The sequence below is a fragment of the Dicentrarchus labrax genome, unplaced genomic scaffold (assembly GCF_905237075.1).
Source record: "Dicentrarchus labrax unplaced genomic scaffold, dlabrax2021, whole genome shotgun sequence".
Classification (NCBI taxonomy): Eukaryota; Metazoa; Chordata; class Actinopteri; family Moronidae; genus Dicentrarchus; species Dicentrarchus labrax.
Window position 1 is genome coordinate 649973 of NW_026136853.1, and position 20197 is coordinate 670169.

The 20197-nt window shown below is 41.5% G+C and overlaps 2 protein-coding genes across 3 annotated transcripts; both read left to right on the plus strand.

Annotated features, from left to right (window-relative positions):
* Positions 1–533: 533 nt before the first annotated feature.
* On the plus strand, positions 534–2137 carry LOC127360106 (ribosome-binding protein 1-like). The gene is made up of 2 exons (XM_051394370.1): positions 534–1358; positions 1573–2137. The coding sequence occupies exons 1-2, from the start codon at positions 781–783 to the stop codon at positions 2135–2137; spliced, it is 1143 nt and encodes a 380-aa protein (XP_051250330.1). The 5' UTR covers positions 534–780.
* Positions 2138–2778: 641 nt separating this feature from the next.
* LOC127360113 (protein disulfide-isomerase TMX3-like) lies at positions 2779–12176 on the plus strand. Of its 2 annotated transcripts, none has more exons than XM_051394380.1 (16): positions 2779–2918; positions 6579–6633; positions 6792–6834; positions 6981–7104; positions 7342–7387; positions 7657–7737; positions 7907–8006; positions 8480–8557; positions 9033–9099; positions 9317–9415; positions 10029–10086; positions 10172–10225; positions 10311–10367; positions 11549–11678; positions 11750–11818; positions 11897–12176. In XM_051394380.1, exons 1-16 carry the CDS (start codon positions 2885–2887, stop codon positions 12080–12082), a joined length of 1281 nt encoding a protein of 426 aa, XP_051250340.1. In that variant the 5' UTR covers positions 2779–2884; the 3' UTR covers positions 12083–12176. The 2 variants fall into 2 exon arrangements, with proteins under 2 accessions (XP_051250340.1, XP_051250341.1); XM_051394381.1 differs by having other exon boundaries at positions 11623–11678.
* Positions 12177–20197: the final 8021 nt, after the last annotated feature.

The window sequence follows — 20197 nt, forward strand, 5'->3', positions numbered from 1 at the left end:
ATATAAAATTAATCAATAAATACAATAATAAACATAATCAATACAAAATGTAATCAATAAATACAATTATAATCAATATAAAATTAATCAATAAATACAATAATAAACAATCAATATAAAATGTAATCAATAAATACAATAATAATCAATTTAAAATGTAATCAATAAATAAAATAATAAATATAATAATCAATATAAAATGTAATCAATAAATACAATAATAAACATAATAATCAATTTAAAATGTAATCAATAAATTAATAAACAATAATATAAAATTAACCACAATAATAAAATAATGATCAATATAAAATGTAATCAATAAATAAAATAATAAATATAATAATCAATATAAAATGTAATCAATAAATACAATAATAAACAATAATATAAAATTAACCAATACAATAATAAAAATAATGATCAATATAAAATGTAATCAATAAATACAATAATAAACAATCAATATAAAATGTAATCAATAAATACAATAATAATCAATATAAAATGTAATCAATAAATAAAATAATAAACATAAAATGTAAACAATAAATACAGTAATAAATAAAATAATCAATATAAAATGTATTCAATAAATACAATAATAAACATAATCAATAGCAAATGTAATCAATAAATACAATAATAAACATAATCAATATAATGTCTGTATTGGCCACAGAGAGAAACTAATGTAAGAAAAAAATGTTTTTAAGACGATAAAATGCATTTTTAGTTTAGAATATAAACTAAAATCAAAGATTCACATTTTTAATCAGAATGTTTTATCCTGAGGGCCAACAGGCTGAGGGCCAACAGACTGAGGGCCAACAGACTGAGGGCCAATACACTGAGGGCCAACAGGCTGAGGGCCAACAGACTGAGGGCCAATACACTGAGGGCCAACAGACTGAGGGCCAACAGACTGAGGGCCAATACACTGAGGGCCAACAGACTGAGGGCCAATACACTGAGGGCCAACAGACTGAGGGCCAACAGGCTGAGGGCCAACAGGCTGAGGGCCAATACACTGAGGGCCAACAGGCTGAGGGCCAACAGGCTGAGGGCCAATACACTGAGGGCCAACAGACTGAGGGCCAACAGGCTGAGGGCCAATACACTGAGGGCCAACAGGCTGAGGGCCAACAGACTGAGGGCCAACAGACTGAGGGCCAATACGCTGAGGGCCAACACACTGAGGGCCAATACACTGAGGGCCAACAGACTGAGGGCCAACAGGCTGAGGGCCAACAGGCTGAGGGCCAATACACTGAGGGCCAACAGACTGAGGGCCAACAGACTGAGGGCCAATACACTGAGGGCCAACAGACTGAGGGCCAACAGACTGAGGGCCACAGGCTGGGGCCAATACACTGAGGGCCAACAGGCTGAGGGCCAACAGACTGAGGGCCAACAGACTGAGGGCCAACAGGCTGAGGGCCAATACACTGAGGGCCAATACACTGAGGGCCAACAGACTGAGGGCCAACAGACTGAGGGCCAATACACTGAGGGCCACAGACTGAGGGAGGCTGAGGGCCAACAGGCTGAGGGCCATACTGGGGCCAACAGGCTGAGGGCCAATACACTGAGGGCCAACAGACTGAGGGCCAACAGACTGAGGGCCAACAGGCTGAGGGCCAATACACTGAGGGCCAACAGGCTGAGGGCCAACAGACTGAGGGCCAACAGGCTGAGGGCCAACAGGGGGGCCAATACACTGAGGGCCAATACACTGAGGGCCAACAGACTGAGGGCCAACAGACTGAGGGCCAACAGGCTGAGGGCCAACAGGCTGAGGGCCAACAGACTGAGGGCCAATACACTGAGGGCCAACAGGCTGAGGGCCAACAGACTGAGGGCCAACAGACTGAGGGCCAATACACTGAGGGCCAACAGGCTGAGGGCCAATACACTGAGGGCCAACAGGCTGAGGGCCAACAGGCTGAGGGCCAACAGACTGAGGGCCAATACACTGAGGGCCAACAGACTGAGGGCCAATACACTGAGGGCCAACAGACTGAGGGCCAACACACTGAGGGCCAACAGGCTGAGGGCCAATACACTGAGGGCCAATACACTGAGGGCCAACAGGCTGAGGGCCAATACAGCCGCCATCCAGCGGCTCTGGGAGTGATCTTGTTGTCACTCTGCAGTCACATATTGCCAAGGCCTCCACCATCCACAACCCCATCATCTACGCCATCACACACCCAAAGTACCGCGCTGCCATTGGCTGCCCCGCCCCCCGCTGCGGCTGCAGAAGAAGGACCATCTTTCAGCTAACTGTCCGACTCAGTGCCGGCATCAGGGCCACCGGCTGCCGGAGGAAGAGCCGGCTGTCCTCAGTGTCTGACGGTTAGTCCTGCTGGACGGAAAGTGAAGCTGATGGATCCAGCATCAGGTCGACGACCTTCATCCGACAGGTGTCCACTGACATCACTGCGGACACAGACAACACGGACAATGACGGACCCGGACCCGCCCTCCTCGGTCAGCAGAGCGGGCAGAGGGGAGCGACAGCTGGCAGTGTGTCTGCTGTGGGACCAGACTCTGACTCACCAGATGGGGGCGCTGCAGCGGAGGGTAAACCTCTGCTGATTTATTCCTTTAACACCTTGTTTCCTTTGATACCCTTTTCTATCCTCTTTTATCGTTCTCTGCCTCCTCCCTTCGTCCTGACTCGGCTGATAAACATCAGCGTTGATTCTTCTTCACTGAACATGTATTGCTGTAGACTCTGTCTGTATTGTTGTTGTCAATAAAGTTTCAGTGGGTTGAATGTAACATGTTAATCCCACAGATTAGGGTGTGTTCATTCTGTTAGCAGTTAGCAGATTAGCTCCGTTAATCCCTCCACGCTGCAGCTTCTCCATCAGTCAACATGTCGGACTGGAGGAACGCCGTCCTGCTCTCAGGTAGGTCTTCAAACTCCAAACACCAAACTCCACTCATTGTTTCATTCATTTTAAAAGAGGCACAGACTCATCAGTGCAGAGGCTGCTGGAGCTGCAGACTAACGGGGGATAATGATAACTCTGAGGCTGGACGATGATTGAATCTCAGAACCACGAAGGCCTGAATGAACTCTGAGTCGGCACATTTATAAATGGACCTTTGTATTGAGCAGTTTGAGCTTTTAGATAGATAGATAGATAGATAGATAGATAGATAGATAGATAGATAGATAGATAGATAGATAGATAGATATTTATTCCTGCTGAATTCTTTAATCTGAGACACACGTGAGTCTGTTGCTGCGGGATTAAGACGTCTGTGTCCGAGCGCTTTAATCTGACAGGACAATGAGCAGCTTCCTGTCCTTTGTTAGATTTAATCTATAATCAATAAGCCAATCACCGCTCTGGTTGTTTATTCAGAGAGACCTACTGGCAGAGTCCCGAAAGACATTTCCCAGAATGCTTTGCTAGCTGAGGCAAATATGAATATTTATATTATTATTATTCTGATATTCAACAACTACTGGAACACTAATCAATGACCTAATTACTGATTATTGATTATAAGGAAGGAGGTTGTTGAATTATGATCTTAATGTTGTTTATTCAGTTCAGTCTGCAGATGGAACCATTACAGTTCATTTCAATTCAATTCAATTTTATTTGTATAGCACCAATTCATAACAGAAGTTATCTCAGGAAACTTTTCAAATAGAGCAGGTCTAGACCGAACTCTTTAACATTAATTACAGAGACCCAACAGTACCACCATGAGCAAGACCTTGGAGACAAGGGCAAGGAAAAACTGCCTGTTAAAAGGCAGAAACCTAGGACAGATCCTCCGGCTCTAGGTGGGTGGTCGTCTGTCTCGACCAGTTGGGGTGAGAGAGAGAGACAGACAGACAGACAGAGAGACAGACAGACAGACAGGTGCACAGCAACAACAGTATTGTCAATGGCAATCTAGTAGGACCATGGCAGGAGGCTCCACCAGGATCCATGAGAACCTGCGAGATGAGAAAGCACAAGAACTCCGGGGAAGAAGTGAAGTTAGTAACATGCATTAATGGGACATGAATGAGTGCAGAAAGAGAGAGGAAGAAAGGAGCCCAGTGCACCATGGGAAATCCCCCGATAGTCTAGGCCTATAGCAGCATAACTAAGGGATGGTTCAGGACTCACCTGATCCAGCCCTAACTATAAGCTTTATCAAAGAGGAATGTCTTAAGCCTACTCTTGAATGTGGAGAGGGTGTCTGCCTCCTGAACCACAACTGGAAGCTGGTTCCACAAGAGAGGAGCTTGTGGAAGTTGTTTGTAACCTTTATTTATCAATTTATTTATCAATTTATTTATCAATTTATTTATTTATCCATGTATTTATCAATTTATCCATTTATTTATCAATGTATTTATTTATCAGTTTATTTATTTATCCATTTATTTATCCATTCATCTATTTATTTATTTAACAATTTATCAATTTATCTATTATTTATTTATCAATTTATTTATCAATTTATCTATTATTTATTTATAAATTTATCTACTATTTATTTATCTATTTATTTATTTATCCATTTATTTATTTATCCATTTATTTATCAATTTATCTATTATTCATTTATCCATTTATTTATCAATTTATCTATTTATTTATCTATTTATCTATTATTTATTTATCCATTTATTTATCCATTCATCTATTTATTTATTTATTTATTTATCAATTTATCTATTATTTATTTATCAATTTATTTATCAATTTATCTATTATTTATTTATCAATTTATTTATCAATGTATCTACTATTTATTTATCTATTTATTTATCCATTTATTTATTTATCAATTTATCTGTTATTCATTAATCCATTTATTTATCAATTTATCTACTATTTATTTATCTATTATTTATTTATCAATTTATTTATACATTCATCTATTTATTTATTTATCAATTTATCTTTTATTTATCAATTTATTTATCAATTTATCTACTATTTATTTATCTATTATTTATTTATCAATTTATTTATACATTCATCTATTTATTTATTTATCAATTTATCTTTTATTTATCAATTTATTTATCAATTTATCTACTATTTATTTATCTATTTGTTTATCAATTTATTTATCAATTTACTAATGATTTATCAATTTACTTGTTTATTTATGTGTTAATTTGTTCATTCGTTTGTTTACTGTTGTTTGTTTCAGTGCTGCTGGCTCTGTCAGTGTTTGTTTGTTGTTTACTGTTGTTTGTTTGTTTGTTTGTTTCAGTGCTGCTGGCTCTGTCAGTGTGTTTGTTGTTTACTGTTGTTTGTTTCAGTGCTGCTGGCTCTGTCAGTGTGTTTGTTGTTTACTGTTGTTTGTTTGTTTCAGTGCTGCTGGCTCTGTCAGTGTGTTTGTTGTTTACTGTTGTTTGTTTCAGTGCTGCTGGCTCTGTCAGTGTTTGTTTGTTGTTTACTGTTGTTTGTTTGTTTGTTTGTTTGTTTGTTTCAGTGCTGCTGGCTCTGTCAGTGTGTTTGTTGTTTACTGTTGTTTGTTTCAGTGCTGCTGGCTCTGTCAGTGTGTGTTTGTTGTTTACTGTTGTTTGTTTCAGTGCTGCTGGCTCTGTCAGTGTGTTTGTTGTTTACTGTTGTTTGTTTGTTTCAGTGCTGCTGGCTCTGTCAGTGTGTGTTTGTTGTTTACTGTTGTTTGTTTGTTTGTTTCAGTGCTGCTGGCTCTGTCAGTGTGTTTGTTCTTTACTGTTGTTTGTTTGTTTCAGTGCTGCTGGCTCCGTCAGTGTGTGTTTGTTGTTTACTGTTGTTTGTTTGTTTCAGTGCTGCTGGCTCTGTCAGTGTGTGTTTGTTGTTTACTGTTGTTTGTTTGTTTGTTTGTTTGTTTCAGTGCTGCTGGCTCTGTCAGTGTGTGTTTGTTGTTTGCTGTTGTTTGTTTGTTTCAGTGCTGCTGGCTCTGTCAGTGTGTGTTTGTTGTTTACTGTTGTTTGTTTCAGTGCCGCTGGCTCTGTCAGTGTGTTTGTTGTTTGTTTGTTTGTTTGTTTGTTTCAGTGCTGCTGGCTCTGTCAGTGTGTTTGTTGTTTAGTGTTGTTTGTTTCAGTGCTGCTTGCTCTGTCAGCGTGTTTGTTGTTTACTGTTGTTTGTTTGTTTGTTTGTTTGTTTGTTTCAGTGCTGCTGGCTCTGTCAGTGTGTTTGTTGTTTAGTGTTGTTTGTTTCAGTGCTGCTTGCTCTGTCAGTGTGTTTGTTGTTTACTGTTGTTTGTTTGTTTGTTTGTTTGTTTGTTTGTTTGTTTGTTTCAGTGCTGCTGGCTCTGTCAGTGTGTTTGTTGTTTACTGTTATTTGTTTGTTTGTTTGTTTCAGTGCTGCTGCTTGTTTTTTTATTTTTTGTTTGTTTCAGTGCTGCTGGCTCTGTCAGTGTGTGTTTGTTGTTTACTGTTGTTTGTTTGTTTCAGTGCTGCTGGCTCTGTCAGTGTGTGTTTGTTGTTTACTGTTGTTTGTTTGTTTCAGTGCTGCTGGCTCTGTCATTGTGTTTGTTGTTTGCTGTTGTTTGTTTGTTTCAGTGCTGCTGGCTCTGTCAGTGTGTGTTTGTTGTTTACTGTTGTTTGTTTGTTTCAGTGCTGCTGGCTCTGTCAGTGTGTGTTTCTGCCTTTGTGGAGGAGTTGGATGATGAGTGAGTACAAACTGCAGTTTTATTCATAAATAAATTAATAAAGATTGATTTATTGAACAAATGAAGTGATTGATTGTATTGATACTTCTTGTGACATCATTAAATATGAAATACATTCTGATCAATGTAATCAATAATCAACTGTTTGTGTTCACCAGCTTCATGAAGACGAGACAAGCCGACGACATCTGGCTCATTAAAGTTTGTTTTGTTCTCCTTTGTTTACAGAATGCATTGATTGATTGTGATCAGCATTATTGATTACAGGCTCTGATGATAAGCTGATGGTGAAGGTGTAGCAGTGGAGTCTGTGTGACGGTGTTGTGTTGTGTTTGGTCTGCGTGCAGTTTTACGCCCCCTGGTGTTCGTTTTGTAAACAGCTGGATCCTGTTTGGCATCAGATCGGATCAGAACTCAGGAGTCTCGGCTCTCCGGTCAACGTCGGCAAATCAGACGCCACCGCCAACACTGGTCAGTGACACCGCCAAAATAAATTAATATAATATATTAATATAATAATAACATATTTATTACAATAACAGAACTATATCATTGTACAGACACATGTTTGCACTGATGTGTCAGGTGTCACCTGGTTAATTTCCTGTTTTGTTTGCCACCTGTTTGCTTGTTTCCATGGAAACATGGAGACTGACGGAGCAGGTCAGAGGTCAGAGGTCACTGCTGATGTTGTGTCTCTTTCTACAGGATTAGCCAAAGAGTTCAGGGTCAGAAGTTACCCAGCAATCCTCATGTGAGTCCGTTCAAACTTTATAGAAACACAGAACCAGAACAGTGTTCATATTATTATTATTTTATTATTGTTCTCAAAGAACTTTTACTGTAACTTAACAATAATAATAATAACACTAATGGGTCTGTATCACTTTGTGTTTTGGCCTCAAACTGTTCAAATAATGAATATTTACAGTAAAAGAGAGAATGCCACTGTGACATCACTGTTACATCACTTATTTAAAGCTTATTTTAAAGTCATCTGAAGGTTTCTGAACATGTTTTCAGGTGGAGGAAAGATGTGAAATATAATTATGTAGGACCGAGAACCAAAGATGGAATCCTGGACTTTGCTAATCGAGTTGCGGGGTGAGTAAACAAACTTTATTATTTAAACGTTATTATTCCATTTATATTATTATTGAATAATCATAATGTTGTGTATATAATTAATGTATGTTATCTATATAATTAATGTATGTTGTGTATATAATTAATGTAAGTTATCTATATAATTAATGTATGTTGTGTCGTTCAGGCCATTGGTTCGATCTCTGAGCAGTCTGCAGCTCTTCCAACACGCCATGAACCGCCATGATGTCCTGTTTGTTTATATTGGAGCAACATCACCTCTGAAGGTACGCGCACACACACACACACACACACACACACACACACACAGACACAGACACACACGCACACGCACAGACAGACACACAGACACGTACGTACGCACACACACACACACAGACAGACAGACACAGACAGACAGACAGACAGACAGACAGACACACACAGACAGACACACAGACACACACAGACAGACACATACGCACACACAGACAGACAGACAGACAGACACACACACACACACACACACGCACATGCACACACACACACACACACACACACAGACAGACAGACAGACAGACAGACACACACACGCACATGCACACACAGACAGACAGACAGACAGACAGACAGACACACACACACACACACACACACACACACACAGACAGACACACACACCCACTGCTGACCTCTGAGACATACACACACACACACACACACACACACTGCTGACCTCTGACCTTTGGTGTGTTTTCAGGGAAACTACACATCAGTAGCTGAGGAGCTGATTGTCCACACATACTTCTTCTCTGCTTCTAGAGACGTCCTGCCGAAGGTTTAAACACAGTAGAAGACAGTAGAAGAGAGATGAGGACATAGAGGACAGTAAAGATCAGTAGAAGAGAGATGAGGACAATAGAGGACAGTAGAAGACAGTAGAGGACAGTAGAAGAGAGATGAGGACATAGAGGACAGTAAAGATCAGTAGAAGAGAGATGAGGACAATAGAGGACAGTAAAGATCAGTAGAAGAGAGATGAGGACAATAGAGGACAGTAAAGATCAGTAGAAGAGAGATGAGGACAATAGAGGACAGTAGAAGACAGTAGAGGACAGTAGAGGGAGAGATGAGGACAGTAGAGGACAGTAGAAGACAGTAGAGGACAGTAGAAGAGAGATGAGGACATAGAGGACAGTAAAGATCAGTAGAAGAGAGATGAGGACAATAGAGGACAGTAGAAGACAGTAGAGGACAGTAGAAGACAGCAGGTCTACCTATAGACCCGTACTCATGATGTGTTGTGTCTCCAGGCCGTGTCCGTCCCCTCTCTGCCGGCTGTGGTGGTTTTTAAAGAGGGAACCTACTTCACCTTCAATGGTGAGACTGGAACCTGATACCTGTCAACAGGTAGAACTTATGTCACATTCAGGGTCCTCCAGATGAGACAGTCAGACAGCTGAATGTGACTTATTGTTAAGCTATTTGAGTCCAAGTTCAGATAATAATCAATATCAGTCTGGTAATTACATGATTAATGATTAATAATGAGTAATGGTAATCAAACAATGAATGGAATCTATTATTTGTGTTTCAGAGGAACGTGACGGTGATCTGAAGTCGTGGATCAACAGAGAACGTTTCCCCAACTACCTGAAGATCGACAGCTACACTCTGTACGCCATGGGTGACTCAGGTAACACCATCAGTACACTGCGATGGCACAGCCTCGGATACACAGGGCTCCCACAAACTGAACTTTTATTGTGAAAGAGCCCGTCAGTCGGACAGGAGGGGCTTTGTTTTCCTATTCAGCCATTTTCTTTCTTCTGTCGACAGTTTGATGAATGTTCTCCTCAGGAGTTTCCATTAAAACAGCTAATGTTAAATAGACGTTGGGTTGAGTGGTTGAGGCAGGAGATGGTGAGATCAGTGATCCACAACAGTAAACATCTGCATTTTTACTTATTTATACATTTTAGATTTAAACTGTAATGATGATAAACTGACCAGACAGACAAACAGACAGTCCTTTCCTTGCCGCTGTCTCCAATGTCTTGCTCATGGTGGTACTGTTGGGTCTCTGTAAGTAATGTTATAAAGAGTTCGGTCTAGACCTAAGTGTCCTGAGATAACTGTTATCTGTTATGAATCGATGCTAAACAAATAAAACTGAATTGAATAACGTATGTTCAAGTGGGGGTTTTCCGTTTGATCACATCACCATCTGGTGGTGGTTAGAGGAAGTGCAGCTTCAGGTGAGGAGGCTGACGATTAGTTCATGTGACGACTCTGCTTCTCTCCTGTAGGTAAACTGGTGCTTTTGGCACTGGTGGGGGAGAGGAGTCTGTGTGAGGAAAGTCTGAGGTAAGACTGCGTCCAACATCCATCCAGTGACAGCTAAATAAACACTGTGACATCATCTGTGACGCATTTCCTGTTACCTATTCAGGTATAAAAGTCTTGTGGAGAAAGTGGCTGCAGACTACAGAGAGATCTACAGCAGGTGAGTCTCACAGGACCCTAAGATCCACAGCTTTTATTGTGAAAGAACAGGAAAGCGTTGAACTGTCTGTCTGTCCGTCTGTCAGAAACTTCTACTTTGGTTTCATGGAGGGGACTGACTACATTAATGGACTTGTGATGGGGTGAGTTTGTTTTTAAATTTAGTGATAAAAACATCTGTAGTCCTTAACATCTGTATTCTTTAACATCTGTAGTCCTTATCATCTGTCTTCTTTAACATTTGTAGTCCTAAACATCTGTATTCTTTAACATCTGTAGTCCTAAACATCTGTATTCTTTAACATCTGTAGTCCTAAACATCTGTATTCTTTAACATCTGTAGTCCTTAACATCTGTATTCTTTAACATCTGTAGTCCTAAACATCTGTATTCTTTAACATCTGTAGTCCTTAACATCTGTATTCTTTAACATCTGTAGTCCTAAGCATCTGTATTCTTTAACATCTGTAGTCCTTAACATCTGTATTCTTTAACATCTGTAGTCCTAAACATCTTTATTCTTTAACATCTGTAGTCCTTAACATCTGTATTCTTTAACATCTGTAGTCCTTAACATCTGTATTCTTTAACATCTGTAGTCCTAAACATCTGTATTCTTTAACATCTGTAGTCCTTAACATCTGTATTCTTTAACATCTGTAGTCCTTAACATCTGTATTCTTTAACATCTGTAGTCCTTAACATCTGTATTCTTTAACATCTGTAGTCCTAAACATCTGTATTCTTTAACATCTGTAGTCCTTAACATCTGTATTCTTTAACATCTGTAGTCCTTAACATCTGTATTCTTTAACATTTGTAGTCCTAAACATCTGTATTCTTTAACATCTTTAGTCCTTAACATCTGTATTCTTTAACATCTGTAGTCCTTAACATCTGTATTCTTTAACATCTGTAGTCTTTAACATCTGTAGTCCTTAACATCTGTAGTCCTTAACATCTGTAGTCCTTAAAATCTGTATTATTTAACATCTGCAGTCCTTAACATCTGTAGTCCTGGGTGCCTGGTTAGCTCACTGGGTAGAGCTGGCAACCCATGTACCGAAGCTGAGTCCTTGCTGCAGCGGCCCAGGGTTCGAGTCCAACCTGCAGCCGTTTGCTGCGTGTCATCCCCTCTCTCTGCCCCCTTTCCCGTCTGTCTTCAGCTGTCACTATAATAAAGGCAATAAAAGCCAAAAAAAACCCCCAAAAACCAAAAACAAAACATCTGTAGTCCTTAACATCTGTAGAGACAGTGAAGGTAGCCCAGATCAAGTTGATCATGGGTTTATTGATCTCTTTCTGATTGGTTTGTTGTTGTCAGTGAGGTCACCGTGCCCTCCTTCATTGTGGTTAATCTGTCCAATGACGGCTACTTCCTGCCACTGGGCGCCATAGGGACAGAGCGCCACCTGCTGGATTTCTTAAATGGGGTTCTGGACGGCAGCATCCAGGTGAGTCCGGACTGGATGGAGGAGATTGAACAGGTGTTTCATTGTGAGTGAATCTTTGTTTGGTGTTGCAGTGTCAGGGAGGAAACAGCTTCGATCAGCGTGTCGGACGCTTCTTTTACGACGCCAAAGTAACACTGATGGTAAGTCCCATAATCATCAGTTCTGTTTCCTGTCTCGTGACCTCTGACCTCTGACCTCTCTGTCCTCTCTCCATCCAGCCGGTGTTCAGCCAGGCTCCGCTGCTCGGCTGCTTCCTGGTCGGCTTCCCGGTCGTCCTCGCCGCCGTCTTCTGCTACCTCTGCTGTAAGGCTCGGCCCACCATGAGTGGCTACGATGATGGCTTGGCACTGATAGCTTCATCGCAGCAGCGCCGCAAAAAAACAAGCGACAAAAAGTCTGACTGATGATGAGGATCAGGAGGAAGATCTTCAACTACAACTGATCACGATTTAGATCCAGAAAATGTGTCTGAGCTGAAATAAAACACAGTGAAACACCTCTCTGGCTCCTGTTTGCTCCTGGTTGCTAAAATTAAAAACCATAACCTTAAGAATAAAATTCAAAATAAAATAAAAGATAAAATATAAAATATTATATATAAATATAATATATAAAATTAACAGTAGCTACAGTAACCAGTGCAAATGGAAGTAGAAATTGTCCATTGTCCATTGTCTATTGTCCTCCCTGCCTTTACTGAGAGCTGTTGTACAGTCTGATGGGGGACGAAAGAGTTTTTGAGTCTGTTGGTGGAGCTGGACTGGGACAGCAGTCTGCCACTGAACACACTCCTGGTGAAGGTGTTGTGCAGAGGGTGGTGGGTGTTGTCCAGTATGGACAGCAGTTTGTCCAGGGTCCTTCTTTCTGCCACTGTCACCAGAAAGTCCAGCTCTGTGCCCACCACTCCTCACCAGTCTGTCCAGTCGACCGGCATCTCTCTTCTTGCTGCTTCCTCCCCAGAAAACCACAGCATAAAAGAGGATACTGGCCACCACAGACTGGTAAAACATCTGCAGCAGTTTTTTACAGATGTTGAAGGACTCCAGCCTTCTCAGGAAGTACAGATGGCTCTACCCTTTCCTGTGGAGAGTGTCCATGTTTGCTGTCCAGTCCAGCTTGTCATCCAGCTGCAGCCCCAGATATTTATAGGTCCTGATCACCTCCACATCGACATGGACACAGGTTGGAGATGTGGTTTCCTCCTTCTGAAGTCCACCACCATCTCCTTGGTCTTGAAGGTGTTCAGCTGCAGATGGTCAATCCTTGATACAGCCAACTATCGCAGTATCGACCAAGTATTTCTGCATGTGGCCGAGCCCAGAGTTGTACTGGAAGTCGGATGTGTACACGGTGAAAAGGACAGGAGAGATCATGGTCCCCTGTGGTGCTCCGGTGCTGCTGACCACAGTGTCTGACGTGCAGCCCTTCAGTCTGACGTACTGTGGTCTCTCCGTGAGGTAGTCCGTAATCCATGTCACCAGGAGTGGGTCCACCCTCATCTCTGTCATCTTGTCTCTCAGCAAGAGCGGCTGGATGGTGTTGAAGGCACTGGAGAAATCAAAAAACACGATTCTCACAGCGCCGCTCTCCTTGTCCAGATGAGAATACGCCCTATGGAGCAGATAGAGGATGGCATCCTCCACGCCCACCTTCTCCTGGTATCCAAACTGCAGTGGCTCTTGTGCATGGTGGACCTGGGGTCTAAGGACATGGAGCAGCAGCCGTTCAAAGGTCTTCATAATGTGTGATGTCAGTGCTACTGGTCTGAAGTCACCCGGCTCCCTGGGGTGTTTTTTCTTAGGAACCGGGATGAGACATGAAGTCTTCCAGAGCACTGGGACCCTCCCCAGCTGCAGGCTCAGGTTGAAGACATGCTGGAGTGGCTCCCCCAGTATTGTTTTTTTTTTTTTACAAAAAGTGAGGTTGAACACGAAACTGAACGTCCTGTCCGTCCTCACAAGGGCAGCCAGCTCATCCGTCTTGTTGGTCAGACAGTTCACATTCCCCATAACTATCGATGGAACTGAGGGCTTGTACTTCCATCACTTAGCCGCTAGCCTAGCCTTCACCTTCGCTCCGGCTCTGCATCCTCAGTGCCTCCTCCTCAGCTCCTCAGGTATGGGGTGGAAAATGCCGGCTCGTCCCATTGTTTGTTGTGAAAGCAGCTTCTCCACCGCTATATTGTCAGTAGAGTCAATGTATCCATAGGATATGTAAAGGTCTACACGGCTAGTGTAATATAAAGAGTTAAAGGTTTAAAAAAAATGGGGGGCCACTAGGGGATGCGAACGATGTAGGACGTGTTTTTTGGTCGCTCCTCGGGAATGTGATTATAATATAGTTTTAATGTCATTCTAAGTTTGTCAACTGTCTGCAACTTCAAGGTGATTGAACGTTTTTTAGGAGACCTGCATCTTGAGAGTCAGAACCGCATTAATGTCGAGCTGTCGGGTGAAAAATGAGTCTGCGAAGTCCGGTCGGAACAGGCCGCAACCCCAGCCCTCGGAGCCCGTGTCACCTGAGAGGCCGGGTGCTAATGAAGAGATGCTACGTAGCATTAAGGTAATGATGGACGACCAAAGAACGGAAATTGTGGCTAAATTCAAGTCAATCATATCGGAGCTGGTTAAGAAGGAGGTGGCAACTGCTCTCAAACCGCTGCAAGAAAAAGTCTCCTTGCAAAGTGGAACTATTAGTGACCTGGAGCACTCCGCTAATGAGCACTCGGACCAGCTAATTGGCATCCAGCTGAATATAGCTAAGCTATCTGCTACAGTGGAGTCTCTGGGTAAGAAATGTGAAAAATTGGAGGCACGCTCTAGATGGCACAATATTTGACTCGTGGGTCTGCCCGAGGGATCTGAGGGTCCCCAACCTACAGAGTTTATTGCCAAACTTTTAATGGATTTGCTGGGACTTGATGAGATGCCCGGGTTGACAGGGCCCACCGCACATTGCATGCTAAACCAAAGGAGGAAGAACCACCACGCCTGATGGTCATCAGGGTGACACAATTTCAAGTGAGGAATGCTATTCTCCGCTGCATGGGACAGAGCTCCCCTCTGTTACACAACGGGAAGAGGGTGTACATCTTCCCGGACTTTACACCGCTTCACTCAGAGCATATTGGTGCTATTTTTATTTTTCTTTAGGTCAGTCTCTGCTGATGAGGACGTTTCTGACTTTGGAGAATGTAGTGCTTTTGAACCAGTTTTTTTTTTTAAAGAATCCATGGCACCTTTTTCTGTTTATTACTTTATGTATTTATTTTTATTTGGGACATTCCATATTCACACTCCCTGAGGTCATTTAGCAGTATGGTTAAGCTGCTGGTAACGATTTTTTTCAACTTGGGGTGAGGTAGCACGCATCATTGTCTCGATGCTTCTGCTAGGTTAGGAGGAAGATGGGGTGTTCTGTTCAAATGTGGGGGGGTTGTTAGTCCATGTAGTTTTTCCGGATAATGGGTTGGCACCTATGCTACTTTTCGATGTATTGAGTGGATGTGTATCTCTTTTTGTTTGTTACATACTGAATTCTTTTTCTGTCAATGACCCAGGTTAAGAGTACACTATCCAGTGTGGGTGGGGATGTTAGATTTGTGAGTTTAAACTGTAAGGACCTTAAAGAGGTAGATAGTGTTAGACTGAAGAAGAGCTGGGTCGGGAAAATATACCATTCCTCAAGTAAATCTAGAGGGGTTGCTATTCTTCTACATAGAGATATTACTTTTCTCCATGTCAAGACAATCTCTGATTCTGCTGGCAGGTTTATTGCTGTCATGGGACACATTTTCGATGTAAAGGTGACTCTTGCTAATGTTTATTCACCCAACTGGGATGATGAGTCCTTTTTTAGACAGGTTTTCTCAATGCTACCGGCCCTGTCCATGTATGATTTAATCTTAGGAGGGGACTTTAACTGCTGGCTGAATCCTTCCTAAGAACGTTCTTCCTCAACCTCGGCTGCTCTGTCCAAATCGACCAAAGTGATTCAAGCCTTTATGAATGAGTTTAATGTTGTTGATCCTTGGCGTTTTTTTAATCCGGATAAAAGAGAATACTAATTTTTCTCACATATTCACCGTACCTATACACGAATTTACTTCTTTTTAGTGGATAACAAGTTGTTATCCTCCATTTCTGGCTGTAAATATGATTTGATTGATGCCTCTATTTCTATGAATGTTTACTTTCAGAAGTTTGTTAATACAAGACCACCATGGCGCCTAGATACACATTTACTGTTAGATACAGACTTTATTAAATTTGTTTCTGAGCAATTAGAATTCTTTTTTCAGGTTAACAAAACTCCAGAAATAACAGCCTCTGTGTTGTGGGACACAATGAAAGCTTTTATCAGGGGGGAGATTATTTCCTATAAGGCTCATCAGAGGAAATCTAGAAGAGAGAAGCTAGCCAAGCTATCCCAACGTATCGCACAATTAGATTCTTTATATGCAGTCTCAAAACTGCCAGATACTTATAAGGAGCGAATGACTTTACAAGCTGAATATGATTTTATTATGTCACAGTACACTACTGAACTTTTACTACATTCAAGATGTAAATTTTATGAACAGGGAGATAGACTAGTAAACGTTTGGCCCATCGGCTACGTCAGATATCTGCATCTCAGTTAATTCCTCAAATTGAAACTGGCTGGGGTGTAACATCTGACCCTTTGGAAATTAATAAAACTTTTATGGAATTCTATAAATTGCTGTATTCATCTGATTGTCGTAATACCTCTGCGGATATGATCTCCTTCTTTGATAGGTTTAACACTCCCACTTTGGATCGGGTTGCAGCTGAGGAGCTGGAATGTCCTATCACAGCGAATGAACTTGAGGCGACAGTTAAATCATTACAAAGTGGTAAAAGTCCGGGCCCGGATGGCTTCCCAGCCGAGTTTTATAAAACATTCTGGAAACAGCTGGCCCTGCACCTATTAGAGATGTTTACTGAGTCGTACAGGTCAGGTACACTTCCCCACACCCTAAACCAGGCTTGCATTTCTCTGCTTTTAAAGAAAGGTAAAGACCCACTTTCATGCGGTTCATATCGTCTTATTAGTCTGTTGAATGCTGACTTAAAATTATTGTCCAAGTTGCTAGCCAAACGCTTAGAAGTTGTCCTACCTTCAATTATATCTTTGAATCAGACTGGGTTTATTCGCAACAGACACTCCTTTTTTAATCTTAGAAGGGTGTTTAATGTGGTTTATAATCCTCCTCCAATCGCTCTCCCAGAAGCTCTGATAGCATTGGAGAAGGCGTTTGACAGGGTAGAGTGGGATTATCTTTTTTCACTTTGGGGAAATTTGGTTTTGGGGAAAAATTTGTTTCATGGGTCAGGTTGTTATATGCTTCTCCTCAGGCCTTGGTCAAGACAAATGGCACAAATTCTGAATATTTTCACTTACATCGTTCTACAAGGCAGGGTTGCCCTTTAAGTCCACTCTTATTTGCCATTGTAATGGAGCCTTTGTCAATTGCTCTGCGGTCTGATCCTGATATTTGTGGTATAACTTAATGGATATAAACTTAATCTGGGCAAAAGTGAAATGTTTACTGTTAATGGAGAGGTAAATGAAGACTCACTTCAACTCCAAAACGTACCATTTAAGGTTGTGAACTCTGGCTTCGTTTATCTCTGAGTTTATGTTGCCAAAACGTTGGTTCATCTCTATAGGGAAAATTTTCTCTCTCTGCTCACAAAAATTAAACAAGATTTTGAGCGATGGTCGCTACTAAACCTTTCTATATCTGCCAGAATCAATGCAATTAAAATGAACATTTTCCCTCGCTTTTTATATTTATTCCTATGCTTTCCGATCTTCCTTCCTCTTTCATTCTTTTGTAAAGTAGATAGTCTTATTATTGATTTTATTTGGAACAAGAAAACTCCTAGGTTGCGTCGACAAGTTTTACAGAGGCCCAAGGCTTTGGGGCGAAAGGTGTTGCCAAACTTCCTTTACTATTATTGGGCAACAAACATTATAAATTTGAACTATTGGGTTAATTATAGAGATATTGCGGTCCCTCCATCATGGTTGATCCTGGAAGCAAATTCTGTTCATCTGGTATCATTGGAAGCCTTACTGTACTCACCCCTGTCTTTTTCTATTTCTGGTTATACTAACAATGTGATAGTGGCCTCCAGTATTAAACTATGGACTCAATTTAGACGTCATTTTGGCCTGCAAACACTTTCTGCTGGTGCTCCACTTGCAGCTAATCCTTTTTTTCCCCCATCGTTATTGGACAGCACTTTCTCTATATGGACTAGGCTGGGCATAAAACCTTTTAGAGACCTGTATGTTGATTCTATTTTTACTTCCTTTCAGCAATTGAAAAATAAATTTTTGCTTCCTAAAGGACATTTTTTTTTAGATACCTTCAAGTTCAAAATTGTATCCGTAGCTCATTCCCAGAATTCCCTGCTCTTCCTAAGTCTTCAGATTTCGAAACATTTCTGAAGCCTCTCTCTTCATTAAAAGGTTCAATCTCTTTTATTCATTTAAATATTTATAACCTCTGTCAAGGCTCTTTTACTGTACTTAAAACAGTTTGGGAGACAGATCTTGGAGAGGTGATTCTTGATGATGTTTGGGAGGAGATTTTACGGAGAGTACATAAGTCTTCAGTCTGTGCTGGACACAGCTTTATGCAATGTCGAATTCTCCATTGAGCTCACTACACTAAAGCTCGGCTTGCAAAAATATTTGATACAGTGTCTCCCCTATGTGAACGATGCCAACAAGCCACATCAAATTATTCACACATGTTTTGGAGCTGTTCTTCTCTGACTAGATTTTGGTCTGAGATCTTTAGTACTTTATCCAAGGTAACTGGAAGGGATGTGACTCCTAATGCCTTAACTGCTCTGTTTGGTGTATGGCCTTTCCCATTTACTCTTTCCCCAGCTAAAAAGGACTTGATTGCATTCACAACTCTGCTGGCCAGGAGATTGATACGGCTATGTTCTATGAGTCTGTTGTGGCCAGTACGATCTTCTTCACTGTCACATGCTGGGGCAGTGGGCTGAGGGTCACTGACAACAACAGACTAAGCAAACTGATCAGGAGGGCCGGTGATGTCGTAGGGGAGGAGCTGGACACCCTGACGACCGTGGCAGAGAGGAGGATGCTGTCCAGGCTTCAGTCCATCTTGAACAATGTCTCACACCCTCTCTACGGCACACTGGCCCAGCAGAGGAGCACCTTCAGCAGAAGACTCCTCTCACCCAGATGCACCACAGAGCGCCACAGGAAATCATTCCTGCCTGTGGTCATCAATCTCTACAACGCCTCCCTCAGAGAGTCAGACACCCCCCCTCTGTAATTCTGACTCAAAACATAGACAATCATTCTTTTGCACTTTTTGCACATTAATACTGTACATTTGATCTTGTGTATATATATATATATCTATATATTTATATTTTTTGTGCTGAATCTTGTATATATATATATGTTGTCTCTATAATATGTCGTTTGTATATGTATAGTGTTGTAACGAAAATAATTTCCCCCTGGGATTATTAAAGTATTTCTGATTCTGATTCTGAAATGGAAATCCCCAGTCCCACCTACCTATACAAACTGGGTTAGGGAGGTGCTTTATTTTCTTAAATTAGAAAAAATAAGACTGACTTTGATTGGTAAGGCTGTCTCATTTGAGAAGTCCTGGAATCCCTTCCTGTCTTATGTCAATAGCACAAGATGTTTGATCACTGTGAACTAAGTACTGCAATGAGCTGGGCCTGTGTGAGGGTTTATTTTTTATTTTTTATTAGGGACCGAGCCAGCGACCGGCAAGTTCCCTATTGTTTTTGCTTGATTTCTTCTTCTTCTTACCTATTATTATTTTTATCTCCCCATATAGGCCACGCCCACTTCCGCCTATACTTTTTCTCTACTAGAGCGCGAAATGTCCATAAACTACTTTTCCCTCTTCCCCTCATGCACTTTGTCCGATTCGCACAAAGTTTTTCACGTAGCATCTGAGGACCATCAAGATAAAAAAAGTGATTAACAGAATTTTGATATTCAAAAAACCAGCACGTTATAAAATTAGCACTTCCTGTGGATTTTTCGTCAAAAAAGGACAATTTCAGGCCATTGCCACTAGGTGGCGCTCTTTAAAATGAAGAAGTTTATATCTCTACAACGGTATGTGTGATTAAGATGAAACTTGGTACGATGCTTTCCCATGGCTCCCTGAGGCTCACCTAAAAAGGACAAAAAAAATACGCCACTAGGTGGCGCTCTGGTGGCATGGTAAATCACTGTGCGGAGACCGTAATAGTTATGAATATGAAATTCACAGGACACGTGTAGAGTAGTGCCTGAAGCTCACATACCAAAAATCGTGTTCGTCGTGTGTGTACCGCCCCCTACAGGATAAAAAAACAGCAGCCCCGGCGCCACGTTTCACCGATATGTACGAAACTCGGTAGGCACGTGTAACGTGCCTGGACGTACAAAAAAGCCTCTTGGACCCATACCCGAAACCC